Genomic DNA, 17,765 nt, shown 5'->3' with positions numbered 1-17,765 from the left:
ATGCCAGATTGACACATTCCATTTTGACATTAGAAAGTCACCCTAATATTGCTTACATTGGATTTCATATTTTAAAATGTTTTATAGTGGCTTTGTTTTTATTGTAATTTTATACTTCAGAGTTGAAATCCCTCTTGAGAAGGCTTAACCCTAAAGCAGGCATCCCCAAACTTGGCCCTCCAGATGTTTTGGGACTACAACTTCCATCTTCCCTAGCTAACAGGACCAGTGGTCAGGGATGATGGGAACTGTAGTCCCAAAACAGCTGGAGGGCTGAGTTTGTGGGTGCCTGTTCTAAAGGGTGGCCGAAAAGATTTTTAAATAAATAAATTCCTGCATTGCAGGAGGCTGGACTAGATGATCCTTGGGGTTCCTTCCAACTCTCCAATTCTATGAAATAAAACAAATTCTTGGCCATCCTTCCATGGTGAAAATTTATTCCAAGTTGTCACAATCACATGGTATTTTTTAAATCCACTGTATTATTTTTTTAAAAAATGTTAATTTCCTATCAGTCTCCAAGATATGGTAAAGCTGAGGTCTTCTTATGTGGGATATATATTGAAGAATTCTTCTACCATACAAAAATACCTGCAGATGGCTTTGCACAAATTTATTTTAAATGAACGCAAGACTCAGGCCTAAGATTTAACCTGATTTAAGCCCTCCTGAAAGATAAGCTTATTCATCTGAAGTACAAAGGAACAAGTCCCAATCTCTATTTACTGTAGATAAACAGAAAATACAGGAGGAGGAGAACATAAACTGGAAAAGACCCAACGGGAATCACAAAGATTTGATGACAGAGGCTTACATGGGGGGTGGGGGGGAGGTCAAATGCCTATCTCAAGAGGACTGAGCTCACCATAATCATCATTAGAATTATATTCGCAAAGGCACTCTATATTATCAAATCCTGTTGTGGCTTTATGAGGACCCTTGAAATGTTTGCTCTTCTCCTAAAAGCTCAATCCACAGATTTCTGTAATCAGACAGTATCAAATGGCATAGTGGCTTTGCCCTCCGTAGTAGCGAACAGCTGGGATATTCAAGCAAGGAAAAGGCAAATGCAATTTCTTAAGAGATACTTTAGAATTTTAAGGCAATCTTTTTCTCTCTTTTTTGGTCAATAATGCCAATTGCCTAACTAACCTCTACAACAAATCATGGGTTGTTGTTGCTTTGCTGCGAAGTTGTACGCGGCGACTAGAATCACTTGATTCATAGAACGTAAGAGACCATCAATTCCCAATTCCCCGTTAGCAAACTAAAGGGAGAAAACATCCTTCAGTATTAAAGCCTATTTGCAAATGATACTCCATCAACTTCATCACTTAGCTGTGGCTTTAAAATGGCAGCTATATTATCTTGCCCTTTCTGAATTATGCAACTAATTATGCAGTAAGTTTGCTAATGCGGCAAGACGATCATTTCTTGGACACGGATGCTGAATATTAACATAGTTCCATGTGCAGGGAACCGCTGGCGGGCTGGGGGAGTGGGACTTCTAACAGAACTGTTGGCAGGCTGAGATGCTGATGTAGTGCCTTGAAAAAGCAGGGCACACGAAACCTGCAAAACTTGAGAGATCCTCCAGCTGAATGTAGCCCACAAAATGCCCGGTTTTGCTGCCCAGGTAGGAATCCTAAAGAAATGTTGCCAAACACCTGGCAGGCCGGTCCAATATGTGGCTGCCTTCAGTTGAGAGCCAGTGTGGTGTAGTGGTTAAGAGCGGTAGTCTCGTAATCTGGGGAACTGGGTTCGCGTCTCCGCTCCTCCACATGCAGCTGCTGGGTGACCTTGGGCTAGTCACACTTCTCTGAAGTCTCTCAGCCCCACTCACCTCACAGAGTGTTTGTTGTGGGGGAGGAAGGGAAAGGAGAATGTTAGCCGCTTCAAGACTCCTTAGGGTAGTGATAAAGCGGGATATCAAATCCAAACTCCTCCCCTTCTTCTTCTTCTTCTTCTTCTTCTTCTTCTTCTTCTTCTTCTTCGACATGCAGAGGTTGTGCAGGCCTTCATACATACAGTGGTACCTCGGGTTACAGACGCTTCAGGTTATAGACTCTGCTAACCCAGAAATAGTACCTCGGGTTAAGAACTTTGCTTCAGGATGAGAACAGAAATTGTGCTCCGGTGGTGTGGTAGCAGCAGAAGGCCCCATTAGCTAAAGTGGTGCTTCAGGTTAAGAACAGTTTCAGGTTAAGAACAGACCTCCGGAACAAATTAAGTACTTAACCCGCGGTACCACTGTATTGGGCCTCACCTACACTCCAGCACAAGGAAGATTACAGAGAAATCACAAGGTGCCCACGCACATTAAAGGTAAAGGTAAAGGGACCCCTGACCATTAGGTCCAGTCATGACTGACTCTGGGGTTGCGGCGCTCATCTCGCTTTACTGGCCGAGGGAGCCAACGTACAGCTTCCGGGTCATGTGGCCAGCATGACTAAGCCGCTTCTGGTGAACCAGAGCAGCGCACAGAAACGCCGTTTACCTTCCCGCTGGAGTGGTACCTATTTATCTACTTGCACTTTTGACGTGCTTTTGAACTGCTAGGTTGGCAGGAGCATTAGTGACAGCTAAATGTGTAGTTGTGCTTCAAAGATTTCTTCCAAGAAACCCAAAGAGTTTGCACCTGTCACGGGACTGCCAAGGAACGCCTTTGAGTCGGGGGGGGGGGAGGAGATGAGTCAGAGCGGGAACAGTCACAAGGAGACAGAGAGGAAGTGATGGAAGGGGAAGAGGGAGAGAGCCAGGAGGCGGGAAGGCTCTCCACTGCTGAAGCAGAGCCCCAGTACCACACAGGGAGCTCCGGAACAGACGGAGAGCCTTCGGCACAGGAAAGGAGAGGGTTAAAGCGCAGGGATCAGAGACGTCCCATGAAGCTCCCCCGCCTCTTCTGTTAGAGGAGAAGCAGGAGAAGACCACTCCCCAAATCTGAACCGGACGATTCGGATGCATGATTGTACCGTGCTGCTTGTAAATATGTGAAATAAAGAACTGTAATAGGAATGGAATTGCCCAAAAAAGACGTTAGATTGTTTTTGTATGCCACAACTGCAGCGAGAATTTTATTAGCCAAAAATTGGAAATCACAAGAAATACCAACAGTGGAAGATTGGCAGATGAAGGTGTTGGACTTTTTGGAGCTGGAAGAATCCGTGATCAGAAAGAGGAGAAATATCAAGAAGATTGGAAGAAATTTAAGGAATATCTAGCTAAATATTATAATATAAGTGGAAATACTTGCAAGTATTAAATTGGTTTAGGATTAAAGTATGTTGAATTGTATAATACTATGGATTGAGATTATGATGAAAAGAAAGGAAGTTAGTAATTTAAACTCATTAATTATATTAGAAAGTGAATATTGGAAAATTGCTAAAATGAGATTTAATGAAAATCAGTTAGGAAGGATTCGAGGAAGTCACTTAATAATGGAAATTAATTTGGATTCTAATTGGAAGAAATTTTATATGTTTGGAGTTTTTTAATATGTTTTGTTTTTTGTGTTGTGTTGTATTTGTTATAAACTTGGAAAATTAGTAATTTTTTTTTAAAAAAAGTAAAATAAAGAACTGTCAATATCTCTCTGAGTAAGCAGAGGGTGCTTATTGCGAAGAGCATACACAAACCATCACAGCACCCCACTGTTGTTTGCATATATGTTAGAAAACAGGTAAATGTTTTAAATGTTCAGCTTTTGTTAGATCACGCCCAGTCTGTTTATAATCCTCAAACAACACAAATGACGTGCCTTGTGAATTGACATAGGGCCATCACAGTTTCTAATCATAAGCGAGTTCTGCTGTCAGAAATATGATGTATTGATTGTGCATAATTAGATTCATGCAACGCCCCAACAACAACAACAACAACTGGAAGATATCACTTGCATTTGTCTGCACACTGATTTGCTGGCATTCCTGCCCCCTCCACCCCAGTAGCTTACTCTATACCTGGCTTTTCCATGATCTACCATCACTTTTAATTGTGCTGCCCTTTCTGGAGGATTTTGTGAAGTGGATGAACACTTCCTAAATATAGGATGGGACCAGAAAGCTCAGAGACCTAAAGATAAGCTGTGATTGAAGGAAATGTTTCGAGGTGAAAGGGGGTGATTTCCTAAATCACTGCTACTGCCCTGTCACTTTCCAATTACTCCAACTTGCCTTCCTGGCCCCGTTATCGGCTGGCAGATGAAAACTCACCCCCCCCAATGCATAAGCTGACATTTCCAATAAATATCTCCACCTAAAGGCACCATCTAACACAAAGCAAATACTAACTACTCGTAGTACTACTTCTGCTACTATTGAGGCAGAATATCACCACCATAGGGACGCGGGTGGCGCTGTGGGTTGAACCACAGAGCCTAGGACTTGCCGATCAGAAGGTCGGCGGTTCGAATCCCCACGATGGAGTGAGCTCCCCTTGATCGGTCCCAGCTCCTGCCAACCTAGCAGTTCGGAAGCACGTCAAAGTGCAAGTAGATAAATAGGTACCGCTCCGGTGGGAAGGTAAACAGCGTTTCCATGCGCTGCTCTGGTTTGCCAGAAGCGGCTTAGTTATGCTGGCCACATGACCCAGAAGCTGTATGCCGGCTCCCTCGGCCAATAAAGCAAGATGAGCGCTGCAACCCCAGAGTCAGTCACGACTGGACCTAATGGTCAGGGGTCCCTTTATCTTTTTATCACCACCATATTATGCCACGGCTGAAATAATTTCACTGGGTGCCCATTAGCTACGTGCCCAGCCAAATGCTGCTTTGTTCCTTTCTTCAGGATAGGAAGATGCAATTCTCTATGTGTCTTCTTAAACTATAGTTTTAAACTTGGTTTTATATGTGCAATTCTTTTAACTGTTTCACTATATATAACTCTTGTATGTATTTTATTATATTAAATCGCTTCAGGATGCCTCACAGAAAATGAAATATTATTGCTGCTGCTACTAAATGTCTCTCAATATGTTCAAACAAACCCATTTTTGTTGTAGGTTGAGCCTTGTATTCAAGTTATATTAAGTTTTGAGACAAGGCCTAACCTTAAATTGAACCTATGTTTGTTATTTGTTTTGGAGAAGGTTTGCAGCTTCGAAATTAACCCAAAGCAAAAAGCAAAACAAACAAACAAACAGCAGAACACTGTGGGGGTTTTGGTATTGGTTACTGTTTTTAAAATATCCCATTGAGTTTAGAGAACACACATTTGGCAACAAATGGGAACTAATCTCATACAGAAAAAAAAGTTTTTTATATCCTGAAGGAACAAACAAGGGTTGGTTTCCCCCCAATGTGTTTGTATAATATCCATATCTATCTATATCCACATCACTGCTAAACACAACCTTATATCTAGATTTCCTCCTCAACTTTTCTAGACACCAGAACTGAAATGTAAGATAAACAACTGGGATTTCTATATGCACAATTAATTCTTGTGTTGGCTAATATGTCTTCGTAGACTTATCAATTGCATGGCTGGATTAAACACATCATGAGTTGATTTGGTAACAGACAAAGACACTTCATTTATTGTAGTAAGAGAACACAGAAAATGGGAGGAAAACTTTCTTGAAGAATAAGGAAGAAAAGAGATTTGGGCTATTCTTTCCCCTTAAATTAATAATGTCAGTATTGGAATACCAATCAATAACAAAGCACCATTACCTTAATAAACTACCCAAGTAGAGGAATAAGTAGTTCAATAACTGGCAGACACTATCTATAATATCCATAGGATGGAAAGTTGGGCTTGGGTCCAGGAGTAGCGGGTTTAAGTCTCACAGCTACTATGAATTTATAAGGTGAATTCAAGAATATCTGTACTCTCAGTCCCACTTCCCCATCTGAGGAAAGGGAATAATGACCTGTTTCACTGAGAACTGTGTGGATGAGCAATTTTGGACAAGCAATTTGCAGGTTTTGCCAAAGGCCTGTAATTAATGTAGGGAGGGATTTATGGTTTTCCCTGTTGTAACGGGACAGAGAGAAGGTTTGCATATGAGCATATGAAGTACACTGGTACCTCGGGTTACGAACTTAATTTGTTCTGGAGGTCCGTTCTTAACTCAAAACCGTTCTTAACCTGAGATGCGCTTTCGCTAATGGGGCCTCCTGCTCCCACCGCACCACCGGCGCACGATTTCCGTTCCCATCCTGGGGCAAAGTTCTCAACCTGAGGTACTACTTCCGGGTTAGCGGAGTTTGTAACCCGAAATATTTGTAACCCGAGGTACCACAGTACTAAATCACATTAGGTAAGCCAACATTGGTTCCTTCCAATGTTGCTGGACTCCAGCTCCCATTTGACCCAGTCAGCATGGCCATGATGGGATGAGGCCGCTGTTGCCTACTGACAGCTTCTAGGAGCCACAGGTGACAGCTGAGTGCAGAGTGGGGACCACAGGTGGACAAACTACCCCAGAAGAGGAATACGCTCTACATGGGGCTACCTTTGAAGGTGACCCGGAAACTGCAACTAATCCAGAATGCGGCAGCTAGACTGGTGACTGGGAGCGGCCACTGAGACCACTTACCACCAGTCTTGGTACATTGGCTCCCAGTACATTTCCGAGCACAATTCAAAGTGTTGGTGCTGACCTTTAAAGCCCTAAAATGCCTTGGCCTGATATACAGTGGTACCTCGGGTTACATACGCTTCAGGTTACATACGCTTCTGGTTACAGACTCCGCTAACCCGGAAATAGTGCTTCAGGTTAAGAACTTTGCTTCAGGATGAGAACAGAAATCGTGCTCTGGTGGCACGGCAGCAGCAGGAGGCCCCATTAGCTAAAGTGGTGCTTCAGGTTAAGAACAGTTTCAGGTTAAGAACGGACCTCCGGAACGAATTAAATATTTAGCCTGAGGTACCACTGTCCCTGAAGGAGTGTCTCCACCCCCATTGTTCAGCCCGGACACTGAGGTTCAACCTTCTGGCGGTTCCCTCACTGAGAGAAGTGAGGTTACAGGGAACCAGGCAGAGGGCCTTCTTGGTGGTGGTGCCCGCCCCGTGGAACTCCCTCCCATCAAATGTCAAGGAAATAAATAATTATCTAACTTTTAGAAGACATCTGAAGGCAGCTCTGCTTCAGGAAGTTTTTAATGTTTTATCACTTTAATAATAATAGTAATAATAATAATAATAATAATAATAATAATAATAATTTGTTGGCAGCTGTCCAGAGTGGCTGGGGAAACCCAGCCAGGTGGGCGGGGTATAAATATATTAGTATTAGTATTACAACATGTCCCCCACCAAAGTGCTCTCCTTCCTCTAAGACCCCATATACCCCAAGTGCTGCTAAAATGTATTGTTATATAACGTTTGAAGTCACCAATGGTTTCCAACAAATCAATCTGACTGACTAGAGAAGACAGGTAAATGGACTACCCTTGCTTCTTCAAACAGACTAAAGCAGTATTGCCTCAGATCATCTCATTTTTCACCTGGAAAGCCAGGGTACATTTTCCTGACAGAGGGGAATTTTTTTAAAGGTGGGGTTGCCCTTTCAAAACCAAAAGATCCCGATGATCTTACGTGTGTATATATGAGGCCAAATCTGTTAACAATGCAATTCATGCTCAAGAATTCAGCAACAGGCCAGGGCTTTATAAAGAAAGCTATTATCAGGATTACATCACGGAAACTTGAAATCCTGGAGATCTTGAATGTCAACATTTTTATGGCTACTACTGTACCAGATATCCTGAATTATAATGAATCCAAGGCAGCTTAATGCTTAATACATCTTTGTGGACATCCCTCACAGCTACCAAAGATGATTAATTCCCATAAACTGGGTTGGTATTATAGAACGGAAGCAAATCTCAGTCTATATTTGGAATAAACTCCCACACTCAAGGTGGGCGTGACTGCATTTCTCAGGATGTAAATTTACTCTGAAGCAAAAGCATTAAAAAAAAAAATCATACCAAGCAGTGAAAACCAAAAGAGAACGGGTGGAGGGTTGCTTTTAAAGCTCTGTGAGAACACTTGTTTTTCTTTATGCCTGGAAATACAGTCTGTTCGGGGTGAAGTATTGCCATATGATGGGAAAGAACCAAATTATTGAGTGTAGTAATAATAAAAGTAATAATAATACTTAATATTTACTTTTCCTAAATTGCTGGTTCCCAAGGTTTTTGATACCTGGAAAGTAGTCTTTTTTCTGGATTAAAACTGGAGGCATGCTGCGCTCTCTCTCTCTCTCTCTCTCTCTCTCTCTCACACACACACACACACACACCCACACCCCCCCTCAGCTAACATTGCTTGCAATGTTCTTTGCTCAGTCTGCCAGACAGAACCATACTTTCTGGGCAATGGTGATACTTCTAGAATTCCTTTGTGACTGCCGGCAGCATCTGAGAATGCTGGCTTCCTCTGGTTAGCTGTTTCCTCTGCCCATTTATTGTCAGAAGAAGGGGATTAATGCTGTGCTAGGCCTCTGAAGCCTGAGCGGATTTGATCCTGGTTTGCAGGTTTAAACCACAGTTTTCTAGTTTGGATGTCACAGCACACCGTGGTTTAACAAATCAAAAAGCTTTTACTAAAGCCAGGCTGGGAAAACCCAGCCAGATGGGTGGTGTATTAATAATAATAATAATAATACAGTGGTACCTCTGGATTGATGCTTTTGAATTATGGTGCTGGAGGAGACTCTTGAGAGTCCCATGGACTGCAAGAAGATCAAACACATCCATTCTTAAGGAAATTAGCCCTGAGTGCTCACTGAAAGGACAGATCGTGAAGCTGAGGCTCCAGTACTTTGGCCACCTCATGAGAAGAGAAGACTCCCTGGAAAAGACCCTTTGGGAAAGGATTGGGAAAGATGGAGGGCACAAGGAGAAGGGGACGACAGAGGACGAGATGGTTGGACAGTGTTCTCGAAGCTACAAACATGAGTCTGACCAAACTGCGGGAGACAGTGGAAGACAGGAGTGCCTGGCGTCCTCTGGTCCATGGGGTCACGAAGAGTTGGACACGACTAAACGACTAAACGACTAAACGACAACAACAACAACACCTCTGGATGCGAACGGGATCCGTTCCGGAGCCCCGTTTGCATCCTGAGCAGAATGCAACCCGTGTCTGCGCGTGCCACGATTCGCCACTTCTGCGCATGTGCATGACGTTATTTTGGGCGTCTGTGCATGCGTGAGCGGTGGAACCCGGAAGTAACCCATTCCCTTACTTCCGGGTCACCGCAGAGCGCAACCCGAAAATGCTCAACCTGAAGCTACTTTAACCCGAGGTATGACTGTAATAATAAGAATGTGAGAGGAGGAGGGAAGGGGAGAAGAGTGTTTTCTGGAGGTGATAAATTATAATCCCACTGGTGTAGCAGGAAATAATAGTCTACCAGTATCTCAACAACAGGATTTTGGAATAAACCACATAGTTCCTGGAGAATGAAAGCATCATCCCGCCGTTGGGCAGAGAAGTGATGCAGAAAAAAAAGTACAAAATTAAGTGTACTGCTTAGAATTTCAAACAAATACAGGGAGACGTAATATACTCCAAATGAAGCCCAGTGAGGTTAGACATTGTGCAGAGGTTTATTTAATGTACACAGAGCAGCTGTGCGAATGTGCGTTTTGCGGAAAACATGTAACTTCTCCTAGGTCTCATAATAAAGTACCCTCGATGGAGGGCAGATATACAAGGCCTCCTCACCCCAACGCCCAAGCCGCTTTCCACTAAAGGCCATTACAAATGGTTTGCGCTCTTGGAAAAATGCTCTGAGAACACCAATCAACTTTTAAATCAAAAACAGCTTGCTTTCTGATAGGGGCAGCAAAACTGGTCGATTTATTCCATAAAACTTTATGTACACAGCAGCAGCATCCATGAACTTAATGATCATAATATAGAGTCTACAGGGTAATTTTTATTGCAATTTATAGCAAGATTACACATACTCCACAGTTTTTCAGGCTTTATTGAGATTTTATGGGACTGTGCGGTTTAAGCAGTTAACTGTGTGCTCTTGTGAGATGGGAGAAGGTGGGGTTAGCTCCTATACATGCGTTTCGTTGCTAATCTACCATAGGCTATTAATTACTCTGTCCAATCAAAGTCGTTATTTATAGTAATTTCACGAGCAAAATAATTTGCCAGGGGCATGCAGGATTAATAGAAGCTATGGACATCTGCAGAAACCTACCTACGTATAACTCAGATACACATCTATGAGGATGGTGTGTTCTTGTTTTTCCACAGCAAAAACGTTAGACCTTTTTCATTTTAAATTGAACACTGTAGAACTCACACCCCATTTACAGGAAATCGAATTCTCAAGAGTGTTAAGACCTAAATCACATCAAGTATCTAATATATAACTGATTCACCATCCAACATAAAACAAAGCCGGGGGAAAGAAAAGCAATTACAGATTTGAACAACAGCAGGACATAGCTTTTTCTGAGCCCAGGTTTCTAGACAAGACACTTCTACATATCTAAAAGTGACCTTGACTCCTCCATTCTTGCACCCAACCAAACTACCATTAACTTCAGCCCACAAAGCTGGACCTTAAATCACACTTTCCTCAGCAGTCCACCTTTCTAAACATTCTATGACATCACACCATTTCAGCCAATAGGTGCCAAAGGCTTCACTGTTGCTACAACATCCCTTAATGAAACGTAAAACTGATTTTTTTAAAAAATCAAAAAAATCTACGGTAAATATCGTTAAAAGAGCTGCCTCTTTATATACTGCTAGGGACAACAAAGTATGTTATGTTCTGCTAGTATCTCAGGTCTTTATTCTGGGTGGGGACATCTATCTTCTCTACAGGGCTGGATTTAGGTTTGATGAGGCCCTAAGCTACTGAAGGTAATGGGGCCCTTTATATGTCCAGCTGTCCTTTGTCAACAACAAATTGTCACTGTATTTTGTGTTGAATATATGCTATATGGTAATTTATGGACCTAACAGGTATCTAAAGCCATTTTCACATAACAAAATATGTATTTTATCAAAGTAATTGTTGAACTGAAATACAATTAAGAAGAAGTTTATTAATAGTGAAATACAATTAAGAAGAAGTATATTAATAGTGAAATAATTATTAAGCTCTAACTGAAAATGATCTTTTATTCATAACAAACTAGCAGGCGGGCCCATTACTTACATCATAGGAGCCTACACAACACAAAATAAGTAGAAAATAAGTGACATTCACCCTGCTTTACGAAGCTTGTGACTATTTGGTTTCCCCCTGTGAACAAACAGGCTAACTATCAAAAAGTGTTTTCCTAGAATGATTTCTTATTTCTGTTTTGCAAAAGCAAGACCATGAAGTCAGGAGGAATCTCACATACAGAACCAGACAAGGGAATGGTGAAAAGAAATTTTTGTGGAGTCTCTTCTGCTCAGACAATACAGCAATAAGGAAAAAAATGTTACCCTGAAAAAAAAAATCTGGCCCAGATAAAACCGTATATGAACATGCTGATTTTATGGAGCACTGGTTTGCTGGATAAAGTCTCTCACCTGCCATCTTCCCTGAGGTGTAGCCCTCCTAATTTCAAGCAGGATCTAAATAGTGGAATGGTGTAAGCAGGGCCAGTCACACGGGTCTTTCTCACCAGAGCATCTTTGTCCTTTGGTCCTTTATGTAACTATTCTCTTTAATTAGCTAAAGAAATCTCCTTAAAATCCATTTCTTCTGAAATCAAATGTAATTCAAGTTGCAGATGGAACAGTTATCAAGCTGTACTAGCTTAGGATCATTTGGCTGATAGGTAAAGGTAAAGGGACCCCTGACCATTAGGTCCAGTCATGGCCGATTCTGGGGTTGCGGCGCTCATCTCGCTTTAATGGCCAAGGGAGCCGGCGTACAGCTTCCGGGTCATGGGGCCAGCATGACTAAGCCACTTCTGGCGAACCAGAGCAGCGCACGGAAACGAGGTTTACCTTCCCGCTGGAGCGGTACCTATTTATCTCTACTTGCACTTTGATGTGCTTTCGAACTGCTAGGTTGGCAGGAGCAGGGACCGAGCAACGGGAGCTCACCCCATCACAGGGTTTCGAACCGCCGACCTTCTGATCGGCAAGTCCTAGGCTCTGTGGTTTAACCCAGAGCGCCACCCGCATCCCCTATTTGGCTGATAGTTATGTCTAAAAAACGGCGTTTCCGTGCGCTGCTCTGGTTTGCCACAAGCGGCTTAGTCATGCTGGCCACATGACCCGGAAGCTGTACACCGGCTCCCTCGGCCTATAGAGCGAGATGAGCGCGCAACCCCCGAGTCGGTCACGACTGGACCTAATGGTCAGGGATCCCTTTACCTTTATGTCTAATAAACTGTTTTGTTATCACATCCTTAAAGCTCGCTAAGACCAGAGCCAAATCCAGTGTGAGATTTTCCTCTTAGTTTGAGCAGATGTTTGGTGCAACCAGCACGCAGAATACTAGCTGGCTTCCACTGCTATATGAACCATTTTTCTATGCCGCAGCGTGAATACGACAGTCATCCCTATCCAAACCTGGAGGGCTATTGCTAACTCTCAATCCTTGAGCTTGCACATGGTGCTGGATATAGTGGGAATTGTAGTGCAAGCCTGCAAAACTCCTGACCAGACACATTGAATGCAACCCTCCAAGTCACATATAGTGTTGCACTAAGGGCTTGATAAATCTCCCAGTTTTGCAGCTGCCTGGGATTCCAAAAGGGGGGGGGGGGAGGGTGTTGTCAAGAAGCCAGCAGTTCACAATACATGGCTCGGAGAGTGTGTTTGTCTATCATGGGTGGTCCTCTATCACAGGTGGGGATGGCCACCAAAGTGAAAAGCTTAAAAGGAGGATTAGGCAAATTCCTGGGAGGGTGAGGCGATGAATGGCCACAAGCCACAATGGCTCTGTTCTACCTCCCATGTCAGAGGGATTATATGCTTCTGAATACCAGTTGCAGAGAATCACGAGTGATGAGAGTGCTCTTGCTTGCAGGTCCTGCTTGTGGGAATATCTGGTTGGCCACTATGAGAATAAGGTGTTGGGATGGCTGGCTTGATATGGCTAGGGTCTTCTTATGTTCTAGAGCAGGGGCATCCAACTTCCAAGAGTCTGCAATCTACTCTCAGTATTAAAAAACTGGCAGTGATCTACCCATTGTCAGAGTTGTTGAAATTTTTGGGGGTCGTTTTGGTGGGGTTCAAAGATCAACCAGGATCGACCAGGGACACCCCACGATTGACCAGTAGATTGTGATCAATCTGTTGGACAGCCCTGTCCAGAGGCGCAACAATGCCTGGCTCACTGACTCCATCATTGCCAGCATCACATTCTTAAAGCAATCTGGAATTATATACTTGATTCTGACCAAATGAAGCCTCCTGGTATATATTTTGTTCCAGGAGGCTTAGTTTGGTGAGAACTGAATATACACTTCCAGAGTTAACACTGGAATTACTTCTGGTAAGTGAGCCACCATACAGTGGTACCTCGGATTAAGAATTTAATTCGTTCTGGAGGTCCGTTCTTAACCTAAAACTGTTTTTAACCTGAAGCACCACTTTAGCTAATGGGGCCTCCCGCTGCTGCTGCGCGATTTCTGTTCTCATCCTGAAGCAAAGTTCTTAACCTGAGGTACTATTTCTGAGTTCGCGAAGTCTGTAACCTGAAGCATCTGTAACCCAAGGTACCACTGTATATGCTAGAGGGCTGTGAAAAAATTGTCTCCCCGACATTTTATACTTCTCTACCCATGTACTGTCTGAAACAAAAAGGGCATATTGGTTGCCAGATGTGAAATATATTGGCATCATTTCTAGCTCTCCTACCCCACTATTGACTCTATATTACTGGTGACTTCCTCAGGGAGGGAGGAAAGCACAAGATGACAATGCCTGTGACATCTTCCATTTCACGAACAAATTGGGACTATTCACACACACACAAATACACTCTACTTGTATGAATAGAGAAGCGGGGAAGAAGATCACTGCCACTGACGTTCGCAGGACACGGTGAAAGTTGTTGAGTTTTTTTGGTTTACTTGCCAACCTTCTGCCTCCTGGTGACGTTCGAGAAAATCTGGACATATGGAAGTCCAAACTAATCCCACCCCCAACATCCACAAGCCACCAACTCTTTACCGCCCGTGTCCACATATTTGTCCTCAGAAAGAGGAGCTTATATATGGTACAGCTGTACACATATAAGCAGTCTGATCAGGAAGCCGGTATTATGCAGATTATAATCTGGTGACCAGCCTATGTCCCTTTCTGGCATTCTGCTAAATACACAGACACTGAGGGAGCAATCCTGTGGCATGATCTGCTGGGATGAGTGGGGTTAGGATCCAGCAGTTCTTCGGTCCAGCGCAATGGTAGAATTTAATTTGGAGTCTCCCCACTTGGCAGTTGTCCTGTAGACACGCTATCATGCTAGCCCTCTGGCTTAATATTTGATATTTCCCCCATGCTTCTCCAGTTAACAAGTGTCTGTCTCCAGTCTTACATTTCCACATGTAAGATAAGAAGGATAAGCTCCCATAGGCTTGCAAAACGATTGGGTGTTCTAATAGTAGCATGAGCTACTAGTTAGTCTGGGCTTCACCCTTCTTAAAATTCAAGTACATTTCACACCTGGGGGGAGGGGGGATGGGCACCGTACCTTTGACATGACTTCTCCCGTCCTCCAGTAACGGTACTACGATAGTGTTGTTCACATTCCCTGGTGATCTCACCGCTGTGTAGACCACGGGTACCGACTGCACCACGACTGGGATGCGATGTACGTGACTCATTTTGTTGGTCTGTAGGTTCATGGGGCTGGACGGGGGTACTGGGTGGATTATGTGCAAAAACTGCTGCCCTCCCACACCTGATGCAGATGCCACGAGCGGGCCTGGCGTTAATACTGATGGTGCAGAAGAAGCTGAAGAGACGGACGTTATTACTGTGGGTGACGAAGCTGGCCGACTAGAGGATGTTGAAGTGGAAGAAGGAGAAGATGCCGAGGCGGTGATGGACACAGGCGAAGACGAAGCAGCGATGGGGGACGACCGGGCCTTGTTTATCGACAAGTCCACTGGCTCAGTTTGCGTTTGGAAATGGTCTGTGGACAAGGAGTCTTCTTCTGGATCTGCCTTCATGCTGTTCAGCAAAAGGGGTACAGCTTCCATATCTGGGTAACTGTGAGAGTTTGGAGACTGTGGAAGGAAGGAAAGGGAAACAGGCCATTACCATCTAGGAGCCAAAAACAACAACACTCGGATGATAACAGTGTGTATGTTTATTTTAAGCATCATCATTGAAACGAAGGGCAAGCAGGCAAGGAAAGGGCGGCTGCTTCAAAGAGGCCCAACGTCAGGTCCTGATAAAGGGTTCACTGGGGATCATGTCAGTCACTGCCTCTTTTTATTTTTTATTTTCAGCTTTTCTATTAAGGAGGTGCACTAGTGGCACTCTGAAATGAACATAAGGACATGGGAAGCTGCCTTAGACTGAGTCAAATCATTGATTCATCCAGATCTACATTGGCTGGCAAAAGCTTTCCGGAGTTTCGGGCAGGGAACACTCGCAGCCCTCCCTGGGGAATCAACAAGAGACCCTCTGAGTACTCAACAAGAGACTACAGCTACCCACCACTCTCATTTTCCCAGAATGCTTCTGAGCTGGGCTGAGTACCATTCTCTTGCTGCTCTAGTAAAAATTTTTTCCTCCTCTGGATCTGCCTTCATGCTGTCTTGGTATGAAGGGTAACTATAGAAGTTACACCCCACCCCCCAAACGGGGTGCCTGTATTTGCTAATGCTGTCTCTGTTTACAAGGAGGGTACCACAGTGGTGAGGGGGAGGGAACAGATGAAATATTAAATAATAATAATAATAATAATAATAATAATAATAATAATAATATATTTATACCCCGCCCGTCTGGGAGGCTTCCAACAAAGATGAAAAATACATTAAAACATCAGTCATTAAAAACTTCCCTAAAGAGGGCTGCCTTCAGATGTCTTCTAAACGTCAGATAGTTGTTTACCTAAAGTCCCTTCAGACTGACTTTTGTTGTAATTGTACTGTTTAGCTTATTCTTTTAGTTGTTTTGTGAATAATAGTGCTTTATAGATTGTAACTGTTTTACGGATGATTTGATAATTATTCTATGATCTGTATTGTATTTGTGATGTTTTATTACGCTCCACTAAGTTATTGCTGTGTATTGTTTATAAGCTGCTTTGCGATTCATTTGAATGAAAAGGAGCATAGAAATATCATAAATCAGCCCTGTTTGCAAGTCAAAAACTGTTGCATTTCCATCTCTGAACTAGGTGAGCTCCATCTCACATATTCCACTGGTGGCACATGGGCACATCAGCCCTTAGCTTGTCAATAGTTAATTTCTCCACTCTGCTTGTTCTTCATTACAATAGAATCTCATTACAGCACAATGTCATTATCCAAACATTACCAGAAAGTTTTGAGGAACAATCATTCATGTGAATTAATAATATTTGAATATTTCAAATTAATTAAGCCATTGTGAACATCTTTGTCAACAACTTTTTTTTTTACAGAGAAGTCTCAGAACATCAGCAGAGATGTTTTCTTATACCACCTCGCTGCAGATGTGAGCTGTTTTTAAGGTGAAGCTGTTTCTGTTGCTGCATTGCTAACACCCAACTCATATTTACTCAGAAGTCTCTTGTATCCTTCCTTACCCCCTATTTAAACAGTTGATTCATTTCACTTTTACCCATATCTGTACATCATGTTCCAAGCTGAATCACATCCTCATATTCAGTGGGAGGTCAGACTCCCTTCTCAACATTGCAGATGGTGAACGTCAACTCTAGTTGCAAGTGTTTCTGCAAGTTTGTAAGGCGTTCTGGGAGGAATTTGGGGCCAGATTTTCAGGAGCGATAAGCACATTAAGGCTGAAATCACAGCCCACATAAACCTCAAAGGTTTAGATTCTCTCCATAACCCAAGCCTACACAAAGCTCTAGAGATGATGTGAAGATAAACATGAGCTAGACTTCGAACCCTCAGCATTGTTGCCAAACATGAAATGAACAGAGCTGCCCCCAGTTGCAAATAACTGTGCGTCTAGACTAGAGACTGGGGATCATAGATTTTCAAGGGTTGTAGGTGGTATGATAAAAGCATCCTTGCCTGTGTGTGTGCACACTTCCCATCTCATCACCATCTCATCATCATTTCTGATGAAACAAGAAATTGAGGGTTTACAGTGTGGTCGAATGATGCTCAATCTGGAGAACTCCAGATGCTGTTGGGAGTCCTACTCCCATAAGCCCCTGTCAGCATGGCCAATGTTCTGGGACAATGACAGCAGACTCCAACAGCATCTGGGAGCACCACGTTGGCTATCTTCTCTATCACAGTCTTCTCTTTGAAGGTGTCCTCTTTGAGGGCCGTCTAGTCCAAGTCTGGTTTGGAGATAAGGAACCATAAAAAGTGGGAGATCTTGGAGTGGCCCACCAAAAGCTATTGGCACTTAGTCTAAGCAAGCACACAAGTCATCTGGTGTCTATAGCATTCTATGCTTTAAATAGTTAAAGCATAGCAATTATTTCTAAATGTGTGTCTATACAGTGGTACCCTCGGGTTAAGAACTTAATTCGTTCTGCAGGTCCGTTCTTAACCTGAAACTGTTCTTAACCTGAGACACCACTTTAGCTAATGGGGCCTCCCGCTGCCGCCACGCGATTTCTGTTCTCATCCTGAAGCAAAGTTCTTAACCTGAGGTACTATTTCTGGGTTAGCGGAGTCTGTAACCTGAAGC

General features: G+C 43.2%; 1 protein-coding gene across 4 annotated transcripts in view; it reads right to left on the bottom strand.

The window, feature by feature from the left end:
- The window catches only part of KLF12 (KLF transcription factor 12), a 222,999-nt gene that overhangs the window by 78,763 nt on the left and 126,471 nt on the right, over positions 1-17,765 (bottom strand). For all 4 annotated transcript variants that reach the window (XM_081003213.1, XM_081003216.1, XM_081003214.1 and 1 more), the window contains exon 3: positions 14,629-15,166. In XM_081003213.1, the coding sequence (XP_080859339.1) occupies positions 14,629-15,166 (538 nt within the window). The remainder of the gene's footprint in view (positions 1-14,628; positions 15,167-17,765) is intronic.

This window comes from Podarcis pityusensis (assembly GCF_964106645.2).
Source record: "Podarcis pityusensis genome assembly, chromosome: 4".
Lineage (NCBI taxonomy): Eukaryota > Metazoa > Chordata > Lepidosauria > Squamata > Lacertidae > Podarcis > Podarcis pityusensis.
This window is presented reverse-complemented; position numbering and strand designations above follow the sequence as displayed.